The sequence below is a fragment of the Carassius carassius genome, chromosome 16, assembly GCF_963082965.1.
Source record: "Carassius carassius chromosome 16, fCarCar2.1, whole genome shotgun sequence".
Taxonomy (NCBI): domain Eukaryota; kingdom Metazoa; phylum Chordata; class Actinopteri; order Cypriniformes; family Cyprinidae; genus Carassius; species Carassius carassius.
In genome coordinates, this window is record NC_081770.1 from 9,730,451 (window position 1) to 9,757,861 (window position 27,411).

General features: G+C 36.7%; 1 protein-coding gene across 1 annotated transcript in view; it reads right to left on the minus strand.

The window, feature by feature from the left end:
- Positions 1 to 27,411, minus strand: part of LOC132160265 (carcinoembryonic antigen-related cell adhesion molecule 3-like) — a 387,492-nt gene that overhangs the window by 39,265 nt on the left and 320,816 nt on the right. The window contains exon 5 of the mRNA XM_059570008.1: positions 9,321 to 9,444. Coding sequence (XP_059425991.1) covers positions 9,321 to 9,444 — 124 coding nt within the window. The remainder of the gene's footprint in view (positions 1 to 9,320; positions 9,445 to 27,411) is intronic.

Genomic DNA, 27,411 nt, shown 5'->3' on the forward strand with positions numbered 1-27,411 from the left:
CCAACCCTTTATAGCGTGATGATATTAGTTATTAGTTGTGCATGTTCATTGCAGCCCACTTTGTTATTGTTCATTGACTTGAAGGGGCTGATGTCCTATTTGCAAAGTTTACAGTAGTAATAGTATGTAGTATGTAGACATTTCCATTTATTTATTCTAATTTTATCTACTTTAAATATTTTTTGTTTTCTATCAAAATGTTCTTGTGTGATAATGTTCTTGTGTGAAAGTGTTTGCAGTAAAAGCTGTTTTGCACAGAAATTCATTGCAGCCGGCTTTGTTTTTGATGTTTATTTGAGTAGGTATTGTATGAATAACATAAGTCAACGTAGCTTTACACACACACACACTTTGTACTAAAGGTAAATCCAAAATAGTGATGTCACTGTCTAAGCAGAGGGATTTGTGCAACCCTATGGAATATAGTCCACACATGACAAATGAGGTAATAATATTTCAGAATAATTCAAACTCAGATATTGGTGTGTGATATCTGAGTTTTAATTATTTGACTACAAATCTCACCTCATCATTCCTCCCAGTGATTATTTCCAGGATACACTGAGATGCCCCCAAGCTGGCTTCTTACAACTGACTAAATATTTAAAAAGAGCCAAAAGAGCCGTTCTTTTGAACGGCTCTTTGATAGGAACGGATCGCGAAGATCCGGATCCCCTCAAAGAGCCATAAATCCCATCTCTACTAACGTGACAGTCAAGGGTCAAGAGCCCCACTAAAGCAAACACTGATCTCCATTATGGTTGCATCACTTTAACCAATAAAACATCAACATCTGATCCTCTGTAATTCTCAAGAACAGCAGGTTTTCATCATTAATGCACAATCATCACTTAATTATCTCATTAACTTCAACCCTTTGAGGACTTGTGATATGACTTGAAGACTTGCTTGTGACTTTAAAGTCCCAACTCTGGTAAAAACTGAATGTCACTCAACAATCCAAAGAAGACTATCTCATGATGTCCAAGTCAACATGAGTTATAAGCAGAAAAAGCATAAGATCATCTGTTACTACAAGGTTTGATTCAGCAATGCATACATGTTTGTTGCGAAAACAATATTGAAATTGTTTTGAATCAAATTGCTTTGAATTAGTAAAAGGGTCAAGACACTACCTAAAGCAAACCCTGACCACAATTATGGTGGCATAGTGTTTTTTTTTTCTTTTTTCAGTTGAAGGCTGTGGCTAAATTCAGTTGTAGTTCTTGTGTTTCGCTTTACTTCAGTGATGTTGATTGTTAACAGCAGAAGTTCATCACTAATGTACAATCATCATTTAATTAGTCACTTAATTATCTTATTAACTTTAACCCTTTGAGGACTTGGATATGACTTAAAGACTTGCTTGTGACTTGAAAGTCCCACCTCTGCTGTCTATTAAATGCCACTCCAATTATGTGATGGCGATTTTAGCGGTGATCACGGAAACAGCTTTACTGATTAGATGCGCATGATCATATCGTTCGATATATCGCCCAGCCCTAGGTAATATGATCATATTTTCTTGACCTGATAACATTTCTTGACTCTAGCTGCTGCATTTTGGACTACCTGTAGCTTGTGTATTGAAGATGCAGGATAAGCACCTAGAAGTGCATTACAATAGTCCAGTCTAGAGGTCATGAATGCATGAACTAGCTTTTCTGCATCAGAAACAGATAACATGTTTCGTAGCTAGGCAATGTTTCTAAGATGCAAGAATGCAGTTTTGTAACATGGGAAATATGATTTTCAAAAGACAAGTTTCTGACTAATATAACACCCTGATTTTTGACTGTAGAAGAAGTAACAGTACATCCGTCTAGTTGCAAATTGTAATCTACAAGATTCTGTGTAGTGTTTTTTGGTCCAATAATTAATATCTCTGTCTTATCCGAATTTAATTGGAAACAATTATTGGTCATCCAATCTTTTACATTTTTAACACACTCTGTTAGCTTAGATAATTTAGAAGTTGAATCTGGTCTCGAATCTGGTCTAGGACAGATCCTTGTGGCACTCCATATTTTACTGGTGATAAATGAGATGACTCCCCATTTAAATAAAGAAAATGGTAGCGATCGGACAGGTAGGATCTAAACCATCTTAGAGCCTGCCCTTGAATACCTGTATAGTTTTGTAATCGATCTATGAGTATGTCATGATGGTGTCGAACGCAGCACTAAGATCAAGTAAAACTAAAAATGAGATGCAGCCTTGATCTGACGCAAGAAGCAGGTCATTTGTAATTTGAACAAGTGCAGTCACGCCCTGATGTCACGTGTTGTTACGTGACCTTTACGGGTTGTGTGTGAAAGCACGCACATATCCCGGGTAATCCCGGCAGCCATATCACCCTGGAGCCCAAGCCTGTTTGCCCACTGAAGCTAAGCAGGGCTGAGCCTGGTCAGTAACTGGATGGGAGACCTCCTGAGAAAACTAGGTTGCTGCTGGAAGAGGTGCAAGTGACGCCAGCAGGGGGCGCTCACCCTGTGGTCTGTGTGGGTCCTAGCGCCCCAGTGTAGTGATGGGTACACTATACTGTCAACAAGCACCGTCCTTCGGATGAGATGTTAAACCGAGGTCCTGACTCTCTGTGGTCATTAAAAATCCCAGGATGTCTTTCGAAAAGAGTAGAGGTGTGACCTCTGCATCCTGGCTAAATTCGCCCATTGGCCTCTGACCATCAGGGCTTCCTAACAATCCCCATATCTGCTGATTGGCTTCATCACTCTGTCTCCTCTCCACCAGTAAGCTGGTGTGTGGTGGGCGTTCTGGCGCAATATGGCTGCTGTCGCATCATCGTGGTGGATGAGGAGATACCCCCTTACTATGTAAAGTGCTTTGAGTGCCTAGAAAAGCGCTATATAAATGTAATGAATTATTATTATTATAAGGAGCCGTCTGCTCTGCTCCCTATAGCTCTTATGAATGTCATACAATGATCGATCTGCACAGCACAAACAGACAAAATCTGGATATTTTAGGCAATATAAAAATCCTGGGAAAATGGCTCATATGGTCACCCTACTAGTTACCCATTCGTTTTTGGACAGTTAAGGTAAACCGACAATGAACATGATGTATTTATATCAATGTAATATGATCGTAAGATGTTGGAAATGTGGACTTTTTTTTTTTCTGGTCTCTATTCAATAGTTTGTCTGACTGGCTCTGTGTGACACTACACTGATTTAAGGGGATTCTTTATGTTGCTATCATTAGATAATTTACAGTTTCCCATAGACTATATATAAATTTAATATTAAGGCAACAGAGAAAATAAATATATAAATTCACAGACTTCGAGAATGAAGTCATAATATTGTAACCCATTATTTTAAAGGACAGCTGTTAAAATGACAGCTGTGGGACATTTTGTGGAATTGTTCTTCATTATGGTTTCACAAACAAGGACATACTTAATCTTTTGGCACATCAGCATCACATTGTCATAAGTATCAGGACTGTAAAAAGAATATGCATCTTTTCCGCAGAAAGAACCAGCCTTAAATGTATAATGTTTTCCCTTCTTCCTCAGTGAGGCCCTAATACTCTGTTGTATAAAATACACATTCCATATAAATATAAAAACACAAAGTGTAACATTATGTTCCTTTATTGAATAAGGATAAAACAAAGCAGGTAAACCATCAGCTCCTTTCGAAGCTCCTTTTGAAGTCACACAGTGATGGAAAGCACAGAATCAAAGCATATTATACAACAAAAGGATAAATACACATTCAAAGGTCTGTATATAACACGCCCCGACTGTCTGCACACTGAAATAAATACAGGGCAAATCCATACACATCAACTGAACAGACAAATGAATGGATGCAGTAGCCTCCCTGCAAGCTTGTATTACACACAGTATAGCACCAACATCATAAGAGGCCGAATCAATTAAAAATAATAATAATTGAACACAAAACCCCCAATTTCCTCTGCCACCACAGGACATATTTGACCAAACTTTAAAGCACACATACTAACTAAAATAATTCAACACATATTGGTCCCTCAGGAGCCGACCACTGTCATCATCAGGGAAGATTGTCGGATTGTCCCAGTCCATGGCTGGTGGCCCTCTGGGGGCCCTCTCCTTCCACAGAGCAGGCCACATTGTGGAGGACCACCTTTTCGTCACCACCTTTCACTCCACTAGCCACGGCCCTGATGTTACGAATAAACCAAATATTTTTGTTACCTCAGTGTGTTTCTGTTCTGTTACGCTGATGTTATCTCTCATAAAATGTACACACAGAGTGAGCCTCAACAGCGCGACCTTGATACCAGAAATACACTATCCATTATCAATCTTTGTTTACATTAAATGTTGAGAAGAATCATTTTCGCGTTTCAATGCCTGACTTAATCGACAAAAAAAAAAAAATACAAATAAATAATCTTAATCAGTGCAGGCGCAACACAAGAGTGACGGCACGCTAGCGGCATCTGTTGGTCAAAGCCATGCAGGAACAGGCAAACATTGCTTTGTTCTGTAATCTAAAGTGTATAATACTATAATCTGTCATTAAATAGCATTTTAAGATAAATTATCTGCATGTAGTCTTTTGTTCATATGTAGCACTTACCACGGGGGGCCTACGCCTCTGCATATACTTCCAAAGAACATACACATCCAAAAAATCCTAATCATTCAGACTTGCTAAAATGTTAAAAAATGAATGTTTTAAAAAAAACTCACTCTTTGGGGCTGTTTAAATAAACTGTAGCCTATACTTTTGCCAATCTGCTATGCTTTTGTTACTGCGGTCAACACCACTACATGTTTCTGCTTTAGGAGAACTCAATCTGTAAAAATAAATACAGACAATTATTAATACAACTTATAATTGGTTTAACTAATATATCTTTTACGGATGTTTACATCTTTCTACATTGGTTATTAGTAGATTAACTAATGAAATGCGCCATGTGGTGGGGTTTTGAGAACCATCTAAAACAGCATCAAAAGAGTGAGCTTTTTCTGTTAGTAACATTAGACTAACAGACTAAAAGTGTACTACTTTTATGGATTTTTTTTCTTTATATTTACAGTTTGAATCACCTAGGATTATGTGAAAGATATCAGTGTCTCTGGTTTTACATGCATTTAGCAAATCCACCCACTATGTCCCATTTCAGGTCACTATGGTTCCAGTCAGTCACTGCACTGGGAACCCACCAAAACCATTATAAGACGCCTTTTAGCTATAACATTAAAACAGTAGAACGTCAGCAGAAAAAAAAGCCACTAAGGTTTTATGAACAGCTGGTGGAAATGTCACACCTACAGTTGTGGGGCAGTCATGGCCTAATTGTTAGACCAGTAACCTGAAGGTTGTGGGTTTGAGTCTCAGTACTGGGAGGCGTTTTAGGTGGAGGGAGTGAATGAACAGCAGTCTCTTCCACCTTCAATGCCCATGACTGAGGTGCACTTGGATGGGTTAAACGCAGTGCACAAACTCACTCTCTCTTTCACTTACAACAGATGACAGTTCAGATGAAAGAACCTGTCTTCTTCTACACCTGCCCCTCTTTCCAGATCACTTCAGAGGATCAACAAGGATGAGATTATTGAAAGTGGAAAAAAAAGTGAAGTGACATTCAGCCAAGTATGGGGACCCATACTCAGAATTCGTGCTCAGCATTTAACCCATCCAAAGTGCAAACACACAGCAGTGAACACACACACACACACTGTGAACACACACACACTGTGAACACCCATCCGGAGCAGTGGGCAGCTATAGATCCAGCACCCGGGGAGCAACTGGGGGTTCACGATTTAAGCATTCATGATTTAACACACATAATTAACAAAGTGTTATAGTAGAATGTATGTGTAAAACAAAAAGTACAAAATTAGCAGGGTGAGCGAGAACAACAATAGAAAGTGGGGGAAGTCGTGGCCTAATGGTTAGAGAGTCGGACTCCCAATCGAAAGGTTGTGAGTTCGAGTCCTGGGCCGGCAGGAATTGTGGGTGGGGGGAGTGCATGTACAGTTCTCTCTCCACCTTCAATACCACGACTTAGGTGCCCTTGAGCAAGGCATTGAACCCCCAACTGCTCCCCGGGCGCCGCAGCATAAATGGCTGCCCACTGCTCCGGGTGTGTGCTCACAGTGTGTGTGTGTGTTCACTGCTCTGTGTGTGTGCGCATTTCGGATGGGTTAAATGCAGAGCACAAATTCTGAGTATGGGTCACCATACTTGGCTGAATGTCACTTCACTTAAGTGCTGAGTGTAGATTGATATGTGTGTGCAGATATACTGAGCATGATTTAAAGACAGTATATGAGTGTTACAGGATAGGTGAGAGGCATGTCCGTGTTGAGAGGTCTGATTTCCTGATGGAAGAAGCTACTCTTACAGAGACTCATTTTTACTTGCCTGATGGCAGCAGACTGAACAGACAGGTAACAGGATATCCTGGATAATTTTAACACACTTGTTAATGCGTTGTCTGAGGATGTAGGTAGGATTTACTAGACATAAAACACACCACAAGTGTGAAAGTTTTTTTTTTTTACTGGGGGTATATGTTTTTAACATTTCACAATAAAATCAATTAACTTTTTTTTTTCCGCACATCATTGAGATACTGTACCTTGAATCACACGAAAAGTCATAACATGCATTTCTGAAGGCATTTACAAATTTTAGACAGTTTAAGGAAAATATTACTTGTTTATTTTGAACATGGGGCTTTAAATAATAAATGTTTAATTTACAGTCACATGGAACTATTTTTTTTTTATTAAAATGAAATATTTCTAATACTGCAGCATAAGAGACTAGTTTAAAAAAAAACATTACAATCATTTGATGGTAGTGCACATATATATGTATACATAAGGTTACATATTTAGGTAACATTTGAAGTGGATCAAAACCAACCAAATTCCAATAACCATTCTTGTCTTGGCACAACATTAATTACCATTTTTGATCAAGTGCGTGTTTGTGTGCGTATATATATATATATATATATATATATATATGTATGTATATTTTATGGGTAGTGTATGACATGAATTAAAACAAAACATTAAATCAGATTTGATGATACCTTCAGAAACCAAGTCCATCATTTAATATGGGTTAGCTTAATTGTGCTTTAAGTATGGCAATGGTCAAAGACAAAATGTTGCAAACCACTGCACTAGAATAATATAATATTTGATGTTAAAACTCATGGTCTGTACTTGTTTCTGTTCGCAGATCTTTGAAACTGTCATCTTTTATTATACTCACTGTTTCAAATCCTGCTTCAGTTATTATGGCAATGGGAAGCGTGGTTGCCTCAGAGGATTTTATGATAGCACCGAGGACCCAGACAGCTGTTTCATGTGTCAATAATTAATTGTCAATTACATGCATTATGTGCCAGTGCTAGATTGTCAGAGTTATTAATTAATGCTTGACCAAATAGATATCTATAAATGCCAACTTGTTCCTCTATCAAAAATAACTGAACAGTTTCAACTAAATAAGTAACAGTGACTCTTTGTGGTCATTAAAAATCCCATGGCACTTCTTGTAAAGAGTATTTCTTTAGAGGTGTAACCCCGGTGTCCTGGCCAAATTCTTTCCACTGGCCCTTGTCAATCATGGCCTCCTAATAATCCCCATCTATTGAATTGGCTCTATGACTCTCTCTCCTCTCCACCTGTATCTGGTGTGTGGTGAGCGCACTGGCGCTGTTCTCCTGTGGCTGCCGTGGCATCATCCAGGTGGATGCTGCACACTGGTGATGGTTGAGGAGAGACCCCTTTTTGATCTCACCACTCTCAGCTGAGAACAATTATCTCCTTTATTTATACTACTATCCATTTTGTGAAATTATAAATTGACAAAGGCTACTAGCCGAAATGTTGATTAAAAATAGCCAGTGCTTAAGTGAGTGTGCAGTGAGACCTCCCCATATGGCACTTTGTGTACTGACATCTCGCTGGTAGCTTCAGTCTGATTTGGGGACATTCAATTCTTCAAAAGAGTGGGAGTCAGAGCAGGGGGCAAGTCTGGAACCTTATCCACCTGTGAAAACAGATTCACAGAGAGTAAAAGAAACAGTAAAAGACTTACACAAACACAAAACACTACAGACTAGAGAACACTAATAGTTTTTAAAAGAAGTCTATTCTGCTCACCAAGCCAGTGTTCATTTGATCAAAAATAAAGTAAAAATTGTGAAATGTTTATATAATAATATATATTACAATTTAAATTAATAGTTTTCTACAGTAGGTGAATATGTTGTAAAATGTAATTCACTTCTGTGAACAGAGCTGAATTTTGTCACATGATCCTTCAGAAATCACTTTAATATGCTGATTTGCTGCTCAATAAATATTCATTATTAATGTTGAAAACATTTGTGTACAATTTTTTTCATGATTCTTTAATGAATATAGTTCAAAATACACAGCTTGTGTAACACTACACACTACATTCAAAACTTTAATTCAGCAATGCATACATTCAATTAATCAGAAGTGACAGTAAAGACATTTAACATTTAATTTTTTTATTATTTTAGAAAGGATTTCTATTTGAGCTAAATGCTGTTCTTTTGGACTTCCTATTCATTAAAGAATCATGAAAAAAGGAAACTGTTTATATTTTAACATTTTTCAAACTGTTTTCACACAATACATATCTTATTCTAAATTCTGTTAAAGCATCTGTATGTAATACTCACCATTTAATCTTTTCTGATGCTTGTGATCATACAAACAGCTGCAACAAACAGCAGCAACAAACAGCAGCAACAAACAGCAGAAACAACAGCACCATAATGTTTTCTTGCTACAGCAGCTGAAGACAATCCTGAATCTGAAACAGATGAATACAGACAGTCATTGATATTTAATCAGGAACTGATAATCAGCTTTATCAAAATTTTTGTCTGATATTTACACATTTCCACTTTGGTCTACAGATGTATGATAAGTTTAACTGTTAAATGTTGCCATCTGTTGAGTTCTTGAGGAAGAATCCATTAAGCTCTAGTTCAAACAATTTATTGTGATTGTGTAGCAACAAAATTACTTGTGACGGCACAGAGGTGCATTTAAAATACAGAATCAAAAGAAAGACCATTAAAAAAAGCTGAGTTCAAACAGTTAAGAGTACAGTACATAAATACAAAATAATAGCTAAGAAAAAATTATACAGAACATTGAATTAATTTAAAAGAAAAGTATTAAACTATTCAAATATTTCAAAGGTAATAGTCATTCAAGTAAATTGAAAACTGAAAGCAAAATTCAATGAATCAGTAATTCATTAGAATGACTAAATAATACTTACTAATGACAGCAACACTGAAGCTCCTCGTGATGCTGAATCTGCTGCTCCTGATCTGTAGTTTATAATCTCCAGAGTCTGTGGTTCTGGTGTTTGTGATGGTCAGAGATCCAGTCTGATGATCCAGCTTCAGTCTGTCTCTGAATCTCTCAGTGCCTTCATTACACTGAACATCTGTACAGCTATTAATGTCTATATGAGTGTCATTAAAATACCACATGATCACATCTGCTTTTCTTCCTACAACAGGATCTAAACTGACAGATTCTCCCTCCTTCACTGACTTTCTCTTCATTTCATCTCGTTCAGCAACAGGAACATCTGAAACACAAACCAACTGATGATTGGAGGTTATTTTTGATAAAAAAAAAAAAAACACAACTAACATTGTGATTACATATTCTTTCTTGATTATCAGTCTGAAAAGTGACATTTGTTCAAGGTTTTTTTTTTTTCCTCGCTCATAAAAGACTATTTTACAGACTTATTTTGAACCAAAGCATTAATTAAACAGATGACAATTAAAAAGGTAATGGATGGGTGACAAAATGTAATCTCCACCAGAACAGAAAATTGCAGCTTGTTATGAACTAAAAGTAACAGCTCACAAAAATAACATTTGGTTTGCAAACTTATTGTACTTGATGTACAGTATCTAATTCTTAATGATGTTAACTGAATTTGACAATTTCACTTGAACAGCAAATGTGTTTTTAAAGCAGCATGTGTGGCCTATAAAATGTTTATTACGGTTGCACAAGTTGCTACATAATAAACACATGAATGTGACTTAAACATGCATAACCTTATTTTAAAACACTAAATGACTCACCACGGACAGTAACACTGAAGCTCTTTGCGATGTTACGGCTGGGGATCTCTACTTTATAAACTCCAGCATCTGAAGTGTTGATGTTTGTGATCATAAGCGAACTGTCTGTCAGATTCAGTCTATCTCTGAATCTCTGGGGACACCGATCATCTGTACAGATCTTATACTTATCTCCATTGATATAAGCTATACGAATGTTATTAAAATACCATGTCAATCTATCTTCTTTGTTTGTGTTAACACCAGTGTGTAGAATGACTGAATCTCCCTCCATCGCAGACACTTCATCTGTATCATCACCAGATACTCCTGAAGAAGAAGCAAACAGTTAATAATAAATAAAATATGGGGCAGTGGGACAAAAATATACATGATTAGTGGTGTGAAAATGTATGTGTGTGATTTTATTCTGCAGATCATAAATAAAATGAGTACTTATGTCTGCATTCAAATTTTCACAACCTAAACAAGATTGATAATTCACTCAACTAAAAAAACCGTAATGTAACTTCAATGTATTATAATCATGGCTCTAACCAGCTCTGAGCTCAATGAGGTTTAAACCTTTTTTTATATTCACCATTACAATGTATTATCTGAATAATTAATTAGAGACTGTAATCTTTGATGTCTCTTGTGCTCACCAAGGCAGGAGTGTCTGCTTTTTTTTTTTCTTCCACCGGGCCACACTATGGTCCAAGTGCAAATCTCGCGGGCCGCACGCATATAATTTACATATTACGTCACCAATACAAACCAGCCTGATTTATAATATTATAGCCTAAATATTATGACATACATAGCTGCCAACTCTCACGCATTCAGCGTGACTCACGCAATTGATCCAATTCTCACGATCTCACGCCACCCCCCCATATTCTCACGCAGACTCGTGCAGCAGTGAGGAAAAAAATTGCGCCGCATGATCTCGCAAAGCAACTCGCAGAGAGACCAGACAGACAGTTTAGTTAGTTTTTTTTGTGACAATTGTGAGGGAAATACACAATTTATTCCCATAAACTGTGTAGTCAGCCGTTCTCCCTCCCATCTGAACCGTGTGAATTGTGAACGCTGGCAGGTCAGTGAGTTACAGGGCGCTTCTGGTCTCCGTCCAGTTTAGGCTAGTCACTAATAAGCCTATGCTGTTATATACTGTAGTTTATATATAATTAAGTTAGCATTAGCAGAGTTGTTTGTTGCAGCAGCACTGAGCAGTTATTTTACACAACTTTATCATAAAAACATCTGGACATGCCTAGTAACATTAGGGCTGTCAAAAAAAAAAAAAAAAAGATTTTCGAATATTCGTCAAATTTTAAATAAAAATCCACTTTTTTAGGTGTGCGTTAAGGAGGCTGCTTTAAGTACCTGCCCGGGTATACTTCACATTCCAAACTTTCCAAAGGCGGATGAGCTCGACACGCAGTACCACTTCTGTCTCATCATTCACCTCATGCCTGCTCTGTTGTAAGTCTCATAAATTGCCGGCACGCGGGCGGGGGGTGCAGCTGTCCGCGAGCCCTCTTGATGATGAAAATGACATATTGCAGTGTGGATGCGGACGGCCCAAGTATATTTGGGCCTTTATCAGTGCAGCTCGAGATGCGATGACAATGTAAGTTTCATTGCATTATAATTTTCTCTTTAGCCTTTCCAGTTAAAGCCACTAGATGCAGTGCTGCAGCGACGTTCTTTCAAAATATTGCGGAAAAAAGAACAACAATGTGGAGAAGACGTTGTTTACATCAAAACCTAAATCAAGCTGTTCACATAGAACGCATTTCGCACACTCGCGTCTCTCACAAGAGAGCTGGATATTTAGAAAGCCATGTAAAATTAAAATTAGCTTTTTAAAAACTTATCTCGAGAATTTATGGTGAGTTTTTTCCATCCCAGTGCATCTCATGTTTTTAAATGTAAAATGGACTCTGAGATTGGCTTTCCGCGCTCTGTATTAAACTATGCATATACATGATGCTGTTTTGTTTATAGGTGTTTAAGCAACTTAATTATAATTGGTTTATAATTTTTTTTTAAAAATATTATTCACTTAATAGTCATGTATTCTGATGCATTTATTAAACGTACATTAGTAATATTTTGCTCGATGCGCCCTCTTGTGGCATTAGGATAGAAGCAAAAAGCTTCTCTTCACCCTAACTAAAATTATGCATTTTAAATTCGAATATAAATAGAATTTTGATAATATACAATTAAAAAATTTGAATTTAGTTTTTCAGCCATTTTGACAGCCCTAATGTAGTAAATGTTAATTATTGTTTTCTAAGAACAGAATGTCAAGTCAACGACATCCCATATTAAAATGATTTTATTTATATCAATCACAACTCATCAATCATGTCCAGATATTTGATATTTTGTGGTGTCAGAATGGATAAATTTGAATTTTCTGTTATAGGATGTTGTCTAAAGTGTCAGGAACAGGCAAGAAAAGAACGCTTGTATCAGCTGTCCACACTTCTGCTAATGCAAGGATTTTGTGTTTGAGCCACGCCCCCGGAATCTCACTCTAAACTGAACTCAAAAGTTGGCAGCCCTGTGACATATAATCAATTACATTCATTTAAATAAATAAATAATTACACTCCCCATAAATAAAACACCTGATGCTGTCGGGAGCTGACCAGTTTTGTGAAAGTCGGCTCGATGTATTAACAGCACAATGAAGTTGTGATTGGCCTGTGTTATATTTCCGCATGAGCAATCCGGACATGGACTTCTATTTATACTTCCGAAAGCGTACGCTGATGGTACACTCTGCAACAAACATGTGAACAAATAATTCCCCAGAATCATTGAACATCGTTGTTTTTATATTATTTTATTGACGGATTGCACAGTAGCAATGAGCTTCCCTTTTTCATGTCAGAGCAACTGCCCCTCAAAATTCCTGTGCACGTCCCTGTTTGTAAGTATAAACAAAATGGAAAGATTATAAAATGAAAACATACAGACGAACCAAAGACGACAATGCTCAACGAATGGGCGTGGACAAGAACTAAACTATAGACGTCACAGTTACTTCACTTGCAGCTGCGTGCAAAAAAAATTTTCTGCGTTTCATGGGTTGCATTGGGAACAAGTGGAAAGAGCCAGTGATTTCATCGTAGTCAGTTTACATAAAATTACTGAACACTTTATCCACATACATCTTTTTTCTATGGCTGTAATTAGTCACACACAGACATCAATAATCAGAATATGAACCTCAACAATGGTGACACACACACATATTATTATTATGGTCACCATTGTTGAGGTTCATATTTGGAATTTGCCCAGGAACCGTTCGGCACACCCCTACAAAGAAGTATTGTTTGTAGGATAGGCCTACATACTGGGCAAAATTCGCTGTTTTAACCGGTTTACGTAAGAAACTGTAAATGTCTTACCAGGCACTGGAAAGAAGTGCAAACATCCTACCAAAAAAGCAAGAATCGCCTTTATCAATTTCATCCTGAAAACCAACTCAAAATGTCGCATTTAAAGTGAAAGCGTGCGCCAAATCTGAGGCTTACGAAACAGCATTTTTTAACTTCAGGTCGGAGCTTTCTTTGGTATTTAGCAAAACGTCTTCGATATTATGAGACTTCTTGGTGAGAACTCGCTGACATCTAATGAAAAACAGCTCGCAAATACGCCTAACTGAAGCCAAAGTTGGCGACCGCCGCCTCGCCGACGTTCAATGGCGAATGGCACGAGGAGCGTCTCGCTGCAGCTTGCGGTGGACATCCAACCCCGCCCACATCCAAGTGTGACGTCAGACGCCACGCCTATGCCACACGTAAAAATACGTCATCGGGTGATGCCAGGTGACAACTCATGTGTTGTGCGCATGTGCAAAAATGGCGGAAGTATGTTTTTTTTTTTTTTTTTTTATTAACATTTTGTCAAAGTACAATTTTAAGACGTAAACAAAATTGAATCAATTTTATCGGAAGTATATTGTTTCGGGGATCAAATTAAATAATGTTATCTTTCGTTTTACTAATACAGGTTAAATAACTTGTATTAAATAAATTTAAATAGTACAAATTAAACCTAGGCCACATCTCTAATGTATGGAAGTAAATTCATCCAAACAGCCGGTAAAACGCCTGCATTGGTTGATTATACTTAGGTAAATTAATATAATATTTATACCTTCCGCTGTTCGATTATGTAAATGACAAATTCACATATTTTATGATCGATTGTAACATACCTTAGACAATATGAAAGTTAAGTAGACAATTTTGTTTAAGGCATTTTTATTTATCTAATTCTCTAAAAATATGTTTCACTTATAAGGTAGGAATGTTAGTGATCATATCACTATTTTAAGGATAAATATGGGTGTTATGCAATAACTGGAATCCTCCCCTCTTTGCTTTTTTTTAAATGTGTTTATTTTTCAAATTTCTTTCATTTTAAATAAAAAAAAAATGTTGCTGAAATTGGCAAATTTATATACTTCATTTGGTTTTAAGTATTTTTGTTTTCCTTTTAATTATATACAAGAACAATTATGATCTACACACTAATATTTTTTATAGCATGGAAAAAAAAATGTATCACCTCGCAAAAAAGAGCAACTACATTTGCATGATAGGATTGACGGTTCTCTATATAGACTAAGCTACACATACATAGGCTTAAGTCATTGGTTGCTTTGATAGATTATGTAAGTAACATGGCATTGACTTTTGGGCCTTTTTCCATCAACACAAATATATATAAAAATGTGTCCAAGTCCTACGGATGCATAAAGATCAATAAAAAGACATCCCTTGGGTATTGTTATATTTATTTCACAAAACAATAATATTCAACAATGTAGAGTAAATAAATTATTATAAATTAAATAACTCCCAGAAACATTTTATTGACTTTCAGCCCCTGTTCATCAACACATTTTAATAAGAACGTTTCCATATCCTCACGATTGTCAAAGACAAACACACAGGCATCCCTTGCTTTCTCAGTCTCTCTTTTCAGGTAGTCTTTGATTATATTAGACTGTTTTTCTTCGTCCATCTGGAGAAATTCAGGCTCTGTCACCTCTCCATGGAACAGCTCACAGTGGCTCTGAACCCAGCACCATGCTACACCAATGTCCCTTATGAACTTCCTCTTCAGTTCCTCTTCGATCTTCTGTTGAAAGTAAAAAATAAACTGTGTTTGTGGGGTAAATCTAAAATTACTATAATTATTTTCACAAAAAAAAAAAAGTTTTTACCTCATCACTGTCATCTTGACCCATCACAGTTTCCGTACTAGCTGGCTGTTTGGTGATGGTGGACTCTGACAACCTAAAGACAGACTCAAAGGTTAGGTAAATGGACCATTTGTAGAGCATCTTTTTAGTATTTCCAACCACTCAAAGCATTCAACACATTTCTAAACATTCAACATTGTGGCCTCTCCAAAGTTTTGCTACTGCAGTGCCTAACATTCTAGGAGGAAACATTTAGTGTGTCTGGGTAGTTTGAATGCAGAAGAATCAATTTCATTTCATTAACCAGTTGTGTGTACCTTGGATGGGACATGTTTTGCAAGAGCAAACTACACCACCACCTTCGGAGCTGAGGGATGTCATCCTAACAGATAAAACCCAAAATAAAAAACTGAGAATGCATTTGAAAAAACTTCTGGAAAAAATAAATAAATAAAAAAGGAAAACCTTCCAAAAGAAAATTTGAGGTCATCACCTGGCTAAAGTCAAATGTCCAGTCCAGGGCCATATAGAGTGCATACTGAAACAGACAACAAATACCATTGAGAAAATTCAAATATTGAAATTAACTGACACCAATTTACTGTAACGTACAGATAACACTAGACCGTATTCATCTAAATACTGCATGTAAACTAAACTAAACTTCTGCCATCCCCATAACTGCTCAGAATCTGTAATTCACTGCTTACCATCAGCATGAACAGACCACAATCCAGTCCCTCTCTCTGGGTTGGAATATTCTATCAAATATTTAAATGTATAATTATTTTTTTTTTTATACATAAAACTACAGAACAAGGACTGAAAAAAAAAACTGATGATTGCATTCTCGTACCTTGGTTATAATGATCTTCCACGGGCCATTCATTTTAAGATGAAGTAACCTGTAGAAAAAAAAATTAACAAAAGTGTAGAGTGTACACAGCAAGTTACAAAACACACATAGATAAATAACAACAATATTCTCATCACTTTAGTGGTTCCCAAGAAACTACAGTTCATCTTGTTGTTCTTTGAGATTCACATACATATTTAGATTATACAACATACATATACATGCATATATGATTTAAAAACACAAAAACCAATCATTATCTAAAGACATGCTCTCACCATACCTCCATGGTCCACTGCATGACTTATGTGGTTCTCTAGAAGGTGAAGTGTAAAAGATAACTTCTCTTCAGTGGTGAAACTGCAGCAGGGACATTCAAACCCCCCCATCACGGCAGAACTGTTCTGGATCAGGTTTGGACTGCAGAGGTGTAGGATCCTGTAAAACATGATAAATATTATGTGTATATAGAAGGATACAAAGATTTGCCACGAACAGAGACATAGTAAGACATAGTGAATTGTGTGGTTGCTCAAGCAAGTTATTGTGCAAGAGTTGTCAGTGTATATCATTAAATATATTCCATGTGTTTTGCATGGGGCCAGGGGAGTACATGTATGTGAGAGAGGTGAAGTGTGAGTGTGTGTGTGTGTGTGTGTGAGAGAGATCAGTATTATGTGTCAGGGATATAAAAAAAAAAACATGAAGGATGAATCAATGCACATACATTTTATCAGGATACAGTTAGGAGCATTATAGACATTATGAAAGTAAACACAGCAGTGTTGGTAGCCTTATAACGTGCCTGTGTGCTATCGTTTCACTTCATGTCTAACAAAATATTCATTGATAATTTAATGTGTACATTTTACCATTTTAACTATTAACGTTAAGCAGAGACATACAGTGAGTGTGACAAACACTTTTGGGCTAAAAACCGAATTTTTCATTACTTACAGCCATGGCAGATAACTTCTTCCTCTTCTGGGCAACTGGCAAATACAGATAACAACAACTTCTTCTTCTTTCTGGCGATCGCAAAACAATATTTCCTTCTTTTACCGATTAAAAACGTCACAAACTTCTTCAGTTCAGTCTTCTCGACGCTTCTTCCTGTTTGAAATTTAATGAGAACGTGACGTAGACGGATATAGGCGCGGTTTATGATGGCACATCCGGGTGGGCAGGGTTGGATATGTGACGTCTTTGGATGTGGGCGGGGTATCTGACGTCACGCTTGGATGTGGGCGGGGTTGGATGTCCACCGCAGGCTGCAGCGAGCCCTACTTGGATGGCACGCCGGTTTTTCTTCTTCTTCTTCTTCTTCTTTGGTGTTTATTGGCGGTTGGCAAACCAACTTAACGGTGCATTACCGCCACCGACTGGACTGGAATGTGGACAGGATACATGCTTATAGGATTGACATAATGCGACATGAGGAAACAAAACAAAACAACACATAAAAAAAAAAAAAAAAAACTAAATTCTTTTACTTAATTTCGTTTCTTTAATAAACTTAATAATACTATCATATATAGCTTTTTCCTTTAGTATACCTATTATAGAAAAATCTTTATGCTCAGCTTTAATTAGTGACTGAATAAAATGACGTCTTTCATTGTTGTATTTCCTGCAGTGAAGTATTACATGTTCAACTGTCTCTTGCTGACTACAGTGATTACATTCCCCTGTAGGGTGCTTGCCAATTTTAAACAATGTGCTATTCAATCCTGTGTGACCTATTCTCAGGCGGGTTATAATATTCTCTTCAATTCTGTTTCTGCTCTCTCTCCTCCCAGCACCAACTTGTTGTTGAATATTATATAAGTGTCTTCCTGTTTCAATACCATCCCAGTGTACCTGCCATATCGATTGTACATATTTCCTAATGAACACTTTAGCTTCTGCTTTACTTAATGGAACTTGTAAATCTATCTGCTTTAACTTTAAAGATTGTTTAGCCAAAATATCTACCTTCTCATTACCCACTACACCAACATGAGCAGGAACCCAAATAAATTGAATTGATATACCCATAAGCTTTATGTTATACAATTTATGGAATATTTCATTGATTATATCCATCCTAAAAGACGATCTGTCAGATTTTATGCTTTCCAGTGCCGAGTAGCTATCAGATGCAATAACTATGTTATTCATTCGCTTTTCTTCTGTCCACTGCAGGGCCATTAAAATTGCCAATAGTTCTGTAGCATAAACTGATAAATGGTTAGAAACTCTTTTCTTAATGTAAGAATCATTCATTGGAATATACACGGCTGCACCTGCATATCCTGTCTTCGGGTCTTTTGATCCATCCGTAAACAAAAACACTGAATCTTGGAAATGCCTCTCAAAATAATTCCGCACTATATACCACACTGGAGTTTGCTTGGATTGATCCTTTATTTTCTGTTGTATACTGAGGTCAACAGTTGGCAAGGGGAATAACCAAGGAGGGATGGAGGATATTGAGACCGTGTTGCTATACTGTAATTGATTTAATCCTATATTCCTCGCCTTTGCATCACCTATCCACCCGAAACTCATAAAATTAGTTTCATTATGTTCCCAACAATCTGTCAGTACACTCTTTACAGGATGTGAAACACTTTGTCCCTGGATATTGACCCAATATGCCAACATTAACTTCATTCGTCTTATACCTAATGGTATTTCTCCCATCTCCACCTGCATAGCTGATACCGGTGATGATTTAAATGATCCACTGCAGATTCTTAGGGCTTGTGCTTGCAATACATCTAATTGTTTGAGGTTTGTTTCTGCTGCTGACATATAGGCAATGCATCCATAATCAAACACAGATCTCATGAGTGCCCAGTATGTACTTAGTAGGGATGCCCTACTAGCTCCCCACTCCCGTCCTGATAAACACCGAAGAATATTAATAATATTTTTGCACTTATTCTTAATTTTATCCAAATGAATTTTCCATGTGAGTTTTTCATCGAACCAAACTCCAAGAAACCTTATAAATTTTACTTGCTCCAGAGGATTCCCATATAATTTAAAAGAGAGGGGTATGCTTTTGAGCCGCCTTGAAAAACAAATGACCTGTGTTTTTGATACAGATAATTTAAACCCCCATTTATTAGCCCACTTTTCAACTTCCTCTATCGCATTTTGCATTTTTTTATGAACATATTTTATATTGCGACCTCTTATCCACAAAGCCCCATCATCTGCATATAAAGATTTTCCAATGTTATGTTCAACTTGTGAAAATATGCCATTAATCATTATGTTGAATAATAATGGGCTGCATACACTACCCTGTGGTGTTCCATTCTCTACTGTATACATTCTAGAATATTCTTCACCTACTTTAACGTATTTTTCTGTCAAATAAAAAGTTCTGAACCCAGTTATATGCTCTACCACCAATTCCTAAAGACTTTAACTTAATTAATAATCCTTCTTCCCAGTGCATATCGTATGCCTTTTCCACATCAAAGAAGATAGCTACCACTACTTCTTTGTTTGCCTGTGCTTTTCTAATGTCTGATTCTAGACATAATATAGAGTCCATTGTATTCCGTCCCTTACGGAATCCACTCTGATAAGGGGACAGCAGATTTTTACTCTCTAAAAATACGTTATTCTTTCTGTGATTATTCTTTCCATTGTTTTACTTAATTGAGAAGTTAGTGCAATGAGTAGTATGAAGCTGCAGACTCGGAGCCTGCTGCATCTACAGTCCCGCACCCAGAGTCCCGCATTCTCAGACCCCTCGTTTTTCGAGACAGCGCCACCTATTAAATTGGATCGGATAAACACATGGATAAACACGTGAAGAACCGAAACACGGTGAGTATCGTCAATTTTATTCAATGATTTCTTTTTTAATCAAACTGCTTTATAGCTCATCGATACACCAACATATGAACAGTCTATTTAATATTTGTGGAGGGGAAATTGTGTCTCATTAGAGAGGAGTTTTGGAGCTTGGGTTTGCTGAGGGATATGGATTCACACGTAAGCAGTCTGCATTTGGAAAGCTATATTTGTATTTAAACATTCACTAATGAGTGACTAATTTAATTATTTATTGCAGATTGGAAACGCCTGCATGCAGCTTATTATTGAAAAGGCTCGGAATATTGTATGTATATAAAATATTACAATGTAAACTCTCAAAGAGTATACATGTGTCTGAATTAACCTACATTTTTGCTTGCTTTCTTTTTCCATAGGGCAAAGATATATGCATAGAGAACTTTTATGTTGTTCCTACTTGGAAGGAAACCCCAAACATTGTTACAGCATTACCGTTGATTGTATATAGTGAGTGGGAGGTAAAAACTATAAAAAGGCATAAATTCTTATTTAAAAAATTTCATAATTTCTGAAATCAATTTTAGGAGGATGCAGATATGAAAGACTTGATAGTCTTTCCAGCATGGACAAAAGCTAATGGGCCTGACCACTACATTGTCTGTGTAAGGAATTATTTCTTACTAGATATTGAGTGTCTCATAGATATGTTGATTACAGCGTAATTGTTGTGTTTCTAAAACTAAATTTATCATCAATGCTTCTTCCAAGAACTTTAGAAATAAATCTTGTTACACCTTAACACATTATAGATTATGAGGCCACTTCGAAGGGAGATAGTCTTTTTAGACTCTCAGTATGCAGAGCACGAATCCGGCTTTGGAGATGTGGAATACAGAGCAATTTTTAGGTCCACCTATGAATTTAGACCTGCAGTTTCAGGCTCTAATTTTGGCTATGTTCCTTTAGCCATTTCTAGCTTTTGTTCTACTATACAATTAGCTTTGTTCAAAGTTTAAAGGCCATGTTCTATTGCCTTAACTCTAATTTTTGGCTATGTTCTCCTAGCCATTTCTTGCATGTTTTGGCTACGTTCATTTAGCCTGTTTTGCATGGTGTGTCTGACACTGTTCTCAGGTTACAGGTGAGCTGTCATTTAAATTTGATCAGTCATATTCATGTTTTTTTGTCTACAGACAAATTGCCAACCAAATTGATCCAGGGATCTGGACAGAAATGACTGGAAAGAATTTTTCGGTGATAATTCTACTGCACAAATTATTATTTTGCATCCGTACCTTTTATCTATTATTAATTTCTAAACTGACTTTCTCATTTTCTCAATCATAGGCTTTGCCACGTCAGACAAGAGGAAATGACTGTGGTGTTTTTGTGCTGATGGTAGGGTCTTTCATTTGTTTATAAGTAAGGTCTAGTGAACAGTGTTAACAACAGCTTGTCTCCTGTATTTCAGTACACCCTCTCAATGGTCTGTGACATCGAGTTCGATTTCCAAGAGGTAAGTTAAAAAAAGGAAATTTATGTTTATTTTATTTACTTTAAGTTTATTTGGTAAAAGTAGAAAACAGTATGACCTTTAACTGGGCATTTCTTTCAGGTTGACATGCCCATGATTAGAAAATGGTAGTGCCTTATGCTAATGGAACGATTTCAAATTGACGGGTATGTCAAAAAGTATTGTACATTTTGGTAAAATATTATTCAGAGGTCCCATATATGAGTTAAATTTATTTAAATTAATTTACTTTTGAATATTTTTTCAATACAACATTTTATTTAGCATGAGTAACTAAACACCCTTAATAACTCTCTTAAGCGACAATTTCTTTTCTTTTCTTTTTATTATTATTCCTATAATTTTTTATTTATTATTGTTTGCAAGCTATGGGCGCAGGTTTGCCTTCTGGACAGACGAGGCAAAATGCTTATTGGAGGCAAAAACTCAACCTCTGTATAGGCTAAAAAGAAGCAGAAGCACCACACAAGATGTCCCACAGCACGTCCAAGCAGTCCAAGATCGGACAAGAACTGAAGAAGCACTGGTGGACTGCATTGTGTCTTCAAAGGGAACAGAGCGGCATTTAGTGGTACTGAAATGCTCATTTTTCACCATTTAAAGATTAGCATTCCTAAATGACTCACCCAGGGTTGTGCTCATTGTCAACTACAACATTGTCAATTGATTATCCAATATGCACTTTAGCTATATTTTTAATGGTTATGCCAATTATTCATTGATGGCTTGTGTATATATAAAACAACACTTTTTGTTTGCACCGCAGGATGTTCTCAATGGGAAACCATCAAAGTGGTTCCCCCTAAAGCCACGTGTGCCAATCTTCATGGACAGTGAGCAGCAGTGTGCCATTCTTTTTGAACACCTCAAAGCTCTGCTACACAATTGTAAAACTCAACTGAACTTCACAAATGAAGTGGAGTTCATTTGTAGTTTTCTTTTTCCTGAGGTAGGCCCGCACATGTTTGTCAATTGGATTGTTTCTAATATTGCCATAAGTTGAAATGTTTTATACATTAATTAATGTATTTATTTATATGGACAGGCCATCATTCATGGCCTATGTGAGCTGCAGGCATTATCCTGGCAGGAGGCTGAGGAGGTGTTCCTTCGTGGCCCTACTTATCACCCTAGGTATGCTTGTAATTTGCATATGCAAAAAAAATATTATTATTACACAATATTTTTGACAATGGCATTCATCTTTTATTTTAGTGAAGTTGAGGAATTTGACCGGGTGATTGCAAAAAGAATGAGAAAAGAAGCAACATTTGCCTCCCAGAAAGTAATTATTTTACCTTATGCATTTACATTACATTTTACATTTATTCATTTAGCAGACGCTTTTATCCAAAGCAACTTATAAATGAGGAGTTTTTTTTAATTGCAATTGAAGAAGAAAATAAAGTCACTAACACAATTCTTTCTTCCCTTTTTCTTTGCTTTGTCCTGTTTACAGCAAGATGACAGTGATTAAGGTGATCGTTAAATAAAGTACAGAATTGTTCATTATTGGTGTTTTGTCTATTATTTGAGTTTTGCTTCACATTCAAAATATCAAAAAACAGGTTTTGTAATGTTAGCATGGTATAATGTTAATTAGACCATTATATGTTGAGCTGAAAGAAAAAAAATGGAATTTGAAACATTGTACAAAAACAAACTAAAACATTGTAGCAATGTAATGTCACATAATATTTTTCAGATGATAGTTCAATTTGTATTTGTATCGTTGCATCAGTAATTTCCTTTCCATTACAACCACGCTCAAAAAATAAATACTGGGTAATTAGTTAGTTTGAGAACACAATGATTTTTTTTGGCACATGCATTAAGCAGGAAACGCAAATATTTATTTGGATAACTTTAAATAAAAAGAGACCGTAATATTGCATTCTGATGTTTTCAATGGCATTTGGATAAGGGTGTTATACGATCTTCCGAACAGCAGGAGGCGCTGTCTCGAAAAACGAGGGGTCTGAGAATGCGGGACTCTGGGTGCGGGACTGTAGATGCAGCAGGCTCCGAGTCTGCAGCTTGATAATATTGAGTGCAATAGGGTTTTTCTTCTTCCTTCTTCATTGGATTTTCACGGCACTTGGCATCCAAAGTGTTGCATTACTGCCATCTGTTGTCTCACTCTAGCTTACTCAATTTTATTTAAACTCGTCTTTCCAGTCCAGTTCTCCTTAGAAAATTAAACAAATATCTCCGTCCTTGGTCATTATTTCCACATGTTACTATATTTTTAACATTATATTCTAATATACCTATTTCCCGTAGCTGATTCTTAAACTCTTGCCTTACTAGTATATATTTCTTACATGATATAAAGATGTGATTAATTGTTTCCTCCTCCTGACATTCATCACATAATCCTGTTGGGTGTTTTCCTATAATATGAAGAGTTTTGTTTAACTTTCAATGTCCAATCCTCAGTCTGTTTATTATGACTTGTTCCTTCCTATTCCCCCCTTTCTTACTTTCCTTACCTATCCTATTTTGTATCATGTACAGATGTCTCCCTTTGATTTCATTATCCCACTGTTGCTGCCATTTTTCCATTATCTTTTTCCACACTAAACTTTTTCCTTCTGTTTATGATAATTTAATAAGTATAAGTATAAGGCCCAAAAAATGATCCGCTGGTTCTTAATTAAAACTAAAAACTAAAACTAAACTAAACTAATTAATCATTAGATACTAATACTTATTCCAATAATTAAACTATTCTTGTTAACAAAAAATGGAACTAGTACTTATTTTTTAGTTACTAGTAACTCTTTAGACCAGAACTTAATAGATACTAGTACTTTTTAAATTTGCATTTCTGCCCAGTATGGTGATAGTATGTTGAATATTAATGAGCCAGCAACATAATAGGAGAGAGATATTAGACAGGAAACTGAAACAAGGAGATGGATGTACTTTTTTTTTAGAAAACCAAATAGAAAAGAAACAATTATTTGTACACAAGCACATAGAAAACATATTTTTGTCCGTTTTTTAACTGTAATTTCGTAAATAATAGCCTAATGTGTTTATTGGTCTTTGAGTGAACTCTGCTGGCAGGATGGAGATACGACACCAATTCTATTAGCTGTTCCATTTTCCTATTTTTCCTCCAGTAAAAACAATAAATATCATACACGAGCTGTATGTTAACTTTATTTATTTATTTATTTATTTATTTAACCGGATCTTTTTGAACCAGTTCACCAAATCGAACTGCATCGTTTGAAACGGTTCGCGTCTCCAGTAGGCTATGCATCAATCCACAAATGACTTAAGCTGTTAACCTTTTTAATGTGGCTGACACTTCGGAGTTCAAACAAACCAATATCCACTGACTGAACTGATGTGAAGAAAGAACTGAAGATGAACACCGAGCCGAGCCAGATAACGACCCACTGGGCAAAGTTATGTCCAGTTGACGTCTTGTGGACGTCTTTTTATGTCTTTGCAGACGTTGATAAGACGTCCACTGAGGAGCCAGAATGAAAGTTTTTATGACGTCTTTTTTTTACGTCTTATGTACGTCCGATTTAGGCGTTCACAGAACCTCCTTACAAGGTTAAAAAACTAGTTCAAAAGTGGTCAGTAGAAATATTTTCAATATCAATTAAGGTTCATTTAGACATCATTTATACTGTTTCTGGACCAAATCAACAGTCTCAGGATGCATTAGATTTAGACTCATGTTATTTCAATGTAATTTCCAGACACTGTGTTTGTCCTAAAATCAAGAAAATAAAATAATCTTCATGAAATAATGAAATAACTGATGATTGAGCATGTGGTAAAATCAACTGAAAATCAAAGACATTAAATCTCTGAAGATCTCAGCAGAGGAGGATCAAACATCTCCACAAACATGGAACAGTGTTTGGTTTAGTTGGGATCTTGGTCCTCATACTTCTTGTGTTAGCTTGTCTCTGGCTGTTATAACTGTGTGTTTGTGAAACACTGTTGTTGTAACAAAGAAAGTCAAATTTAATAGAGGTCAGGTGTTATCAGCTCTTTGTTAGTGATGATAAAGTCATCACATTACAAGTATTTGAGGTCATGAAATAAGTGTTGTTTTGTTTGTATATATCTCCTAAACCTTGTGACTTCAAATGATGTTGATGTAAATGATGTAAATTGATCCTCCTCTGCTGAGATCTTCAGAGATTTAATGTCTTTGATTTGCAGTTGATTTTACCACATGCTCAATCATCAGTTATTTCATTATTTCATGAAGATTATTTTATTTTCTTGATTTTAGGACAAACACAGTGTCATTGTGTGTTACATTGTGTTACATTGAAATAACATCTAAATCTAATGCATCCTGAGAGTGTTGATTTGGTCCAGAAACAGTATAAATTATGTCTAAATGAACCTTAAATGATGTTGAAAATATTTCCGCTGACCACTTTTGAACTAGTTTTTAACCTTGTAAGGAGGTTCTGTGAACGTCTAAATCAGACGTACAGAAGACGTCAAAAAAGACGTCATAAAAACTTTCATTCTGGCTCCTCAGTGGACGTCTTTTCAACGTCTGCAAAAAAGACATAAAAAGACGTCCACTGGACGTTACTTTGCACAGTGGGCGAACAACAGACTGACTCGTTCTAGCTCATGCTACTGGAGTGCAATATTCAATCAATAATTTATCATTGCGCTGCAGGTTCCTGTTTATTCTGCTTTGCATTGTTCGATTAGTCCATTTGGATGCTTCCCTAATATTTTGAGTGTACTGATTGGAACAAGTTGACTGCCTTGAATGATATTCTTTCCACGGATTTACATTATGTGATAGATTTTTTAATGTTGGGTACATTATGGGACTTTTTATTTAAAAAACAAAAAGGTTCTATCTACACAGTCGAATGGGACACAAAAACTTTGAAGCTCAATATCTCAAAACTACTCGGAATGCAGATAGAACCTTATAATTCCAAGGGGACGATATAGCTACATAGACCAAAAATTTTTTTGAACCAGGCTGTAAATGTAGGCTCTATGGGATTGACTCTCTTTTGCAGCCAGCCTCAAACGGCCAGACGATGAATTATAGTTTTAATCACTCCCTTGTTGGCGTCAGAGAGAGCGGGAGGTAGCCGCTCGGTTTGACCCTATTATATGATGACTGACCACCAGCACCATTCTCCCTTCTGTGTGACTGACTGAAGTTTGTAAACTGCTGCTGTTACTTGAAAACTGGAAACCCCCCCCCCCCCCTCCCCATCTCTTCCTTTTGGTAGATTTATTCCCTATCTGATGGGGTCCTATTATGCTCTTTTACAAAGTCTTGATCTTGTTTTGGGGGTGTACTAGAACAGTCTCTCATACTAGGTTTGTATCGAAAAACATTATCTTTCACATATTTTACATTATTACAACACCTCTCTCCTCAGTCTGGCATGAATGGCTAGTAACTGTATCAAATGAAGGCCCACCTTCTAAAATACGAGATGTAGGCTACTGTGATTGGTTAGCTCTGCCAGTCCCTGCTCTGATTAGTTAGCTGGGCCAGTGTGTGCTATGATTGGTTAGCTGGACCAGTGTGTGCTGTGATTGGTTAGCTGGGCCAGGTGGTGCTGTGATTGATTGGTTAGTTGGGACAGTGTGTGCTGCGATTGATTGGTTAGTTGGGCCAGTGGGTGATGCGACTGATTGGTTAGTTGGGCCAGTGTGTGCTGTGATTTGATTGGTTAGCTGGGCCAGTGTGTGCAGTGATTGATTGGTTAGCTGGGCCAGTGTGTGCTGCGATTGATTGATTGGTTAGTTGGGCCAGTGAGTGCTGCAATTGATTGGTTAGCTGGGCCAGTGTGTGCTGTGATTGATTGGTTAGCTGGGCCAGTGTGTGCT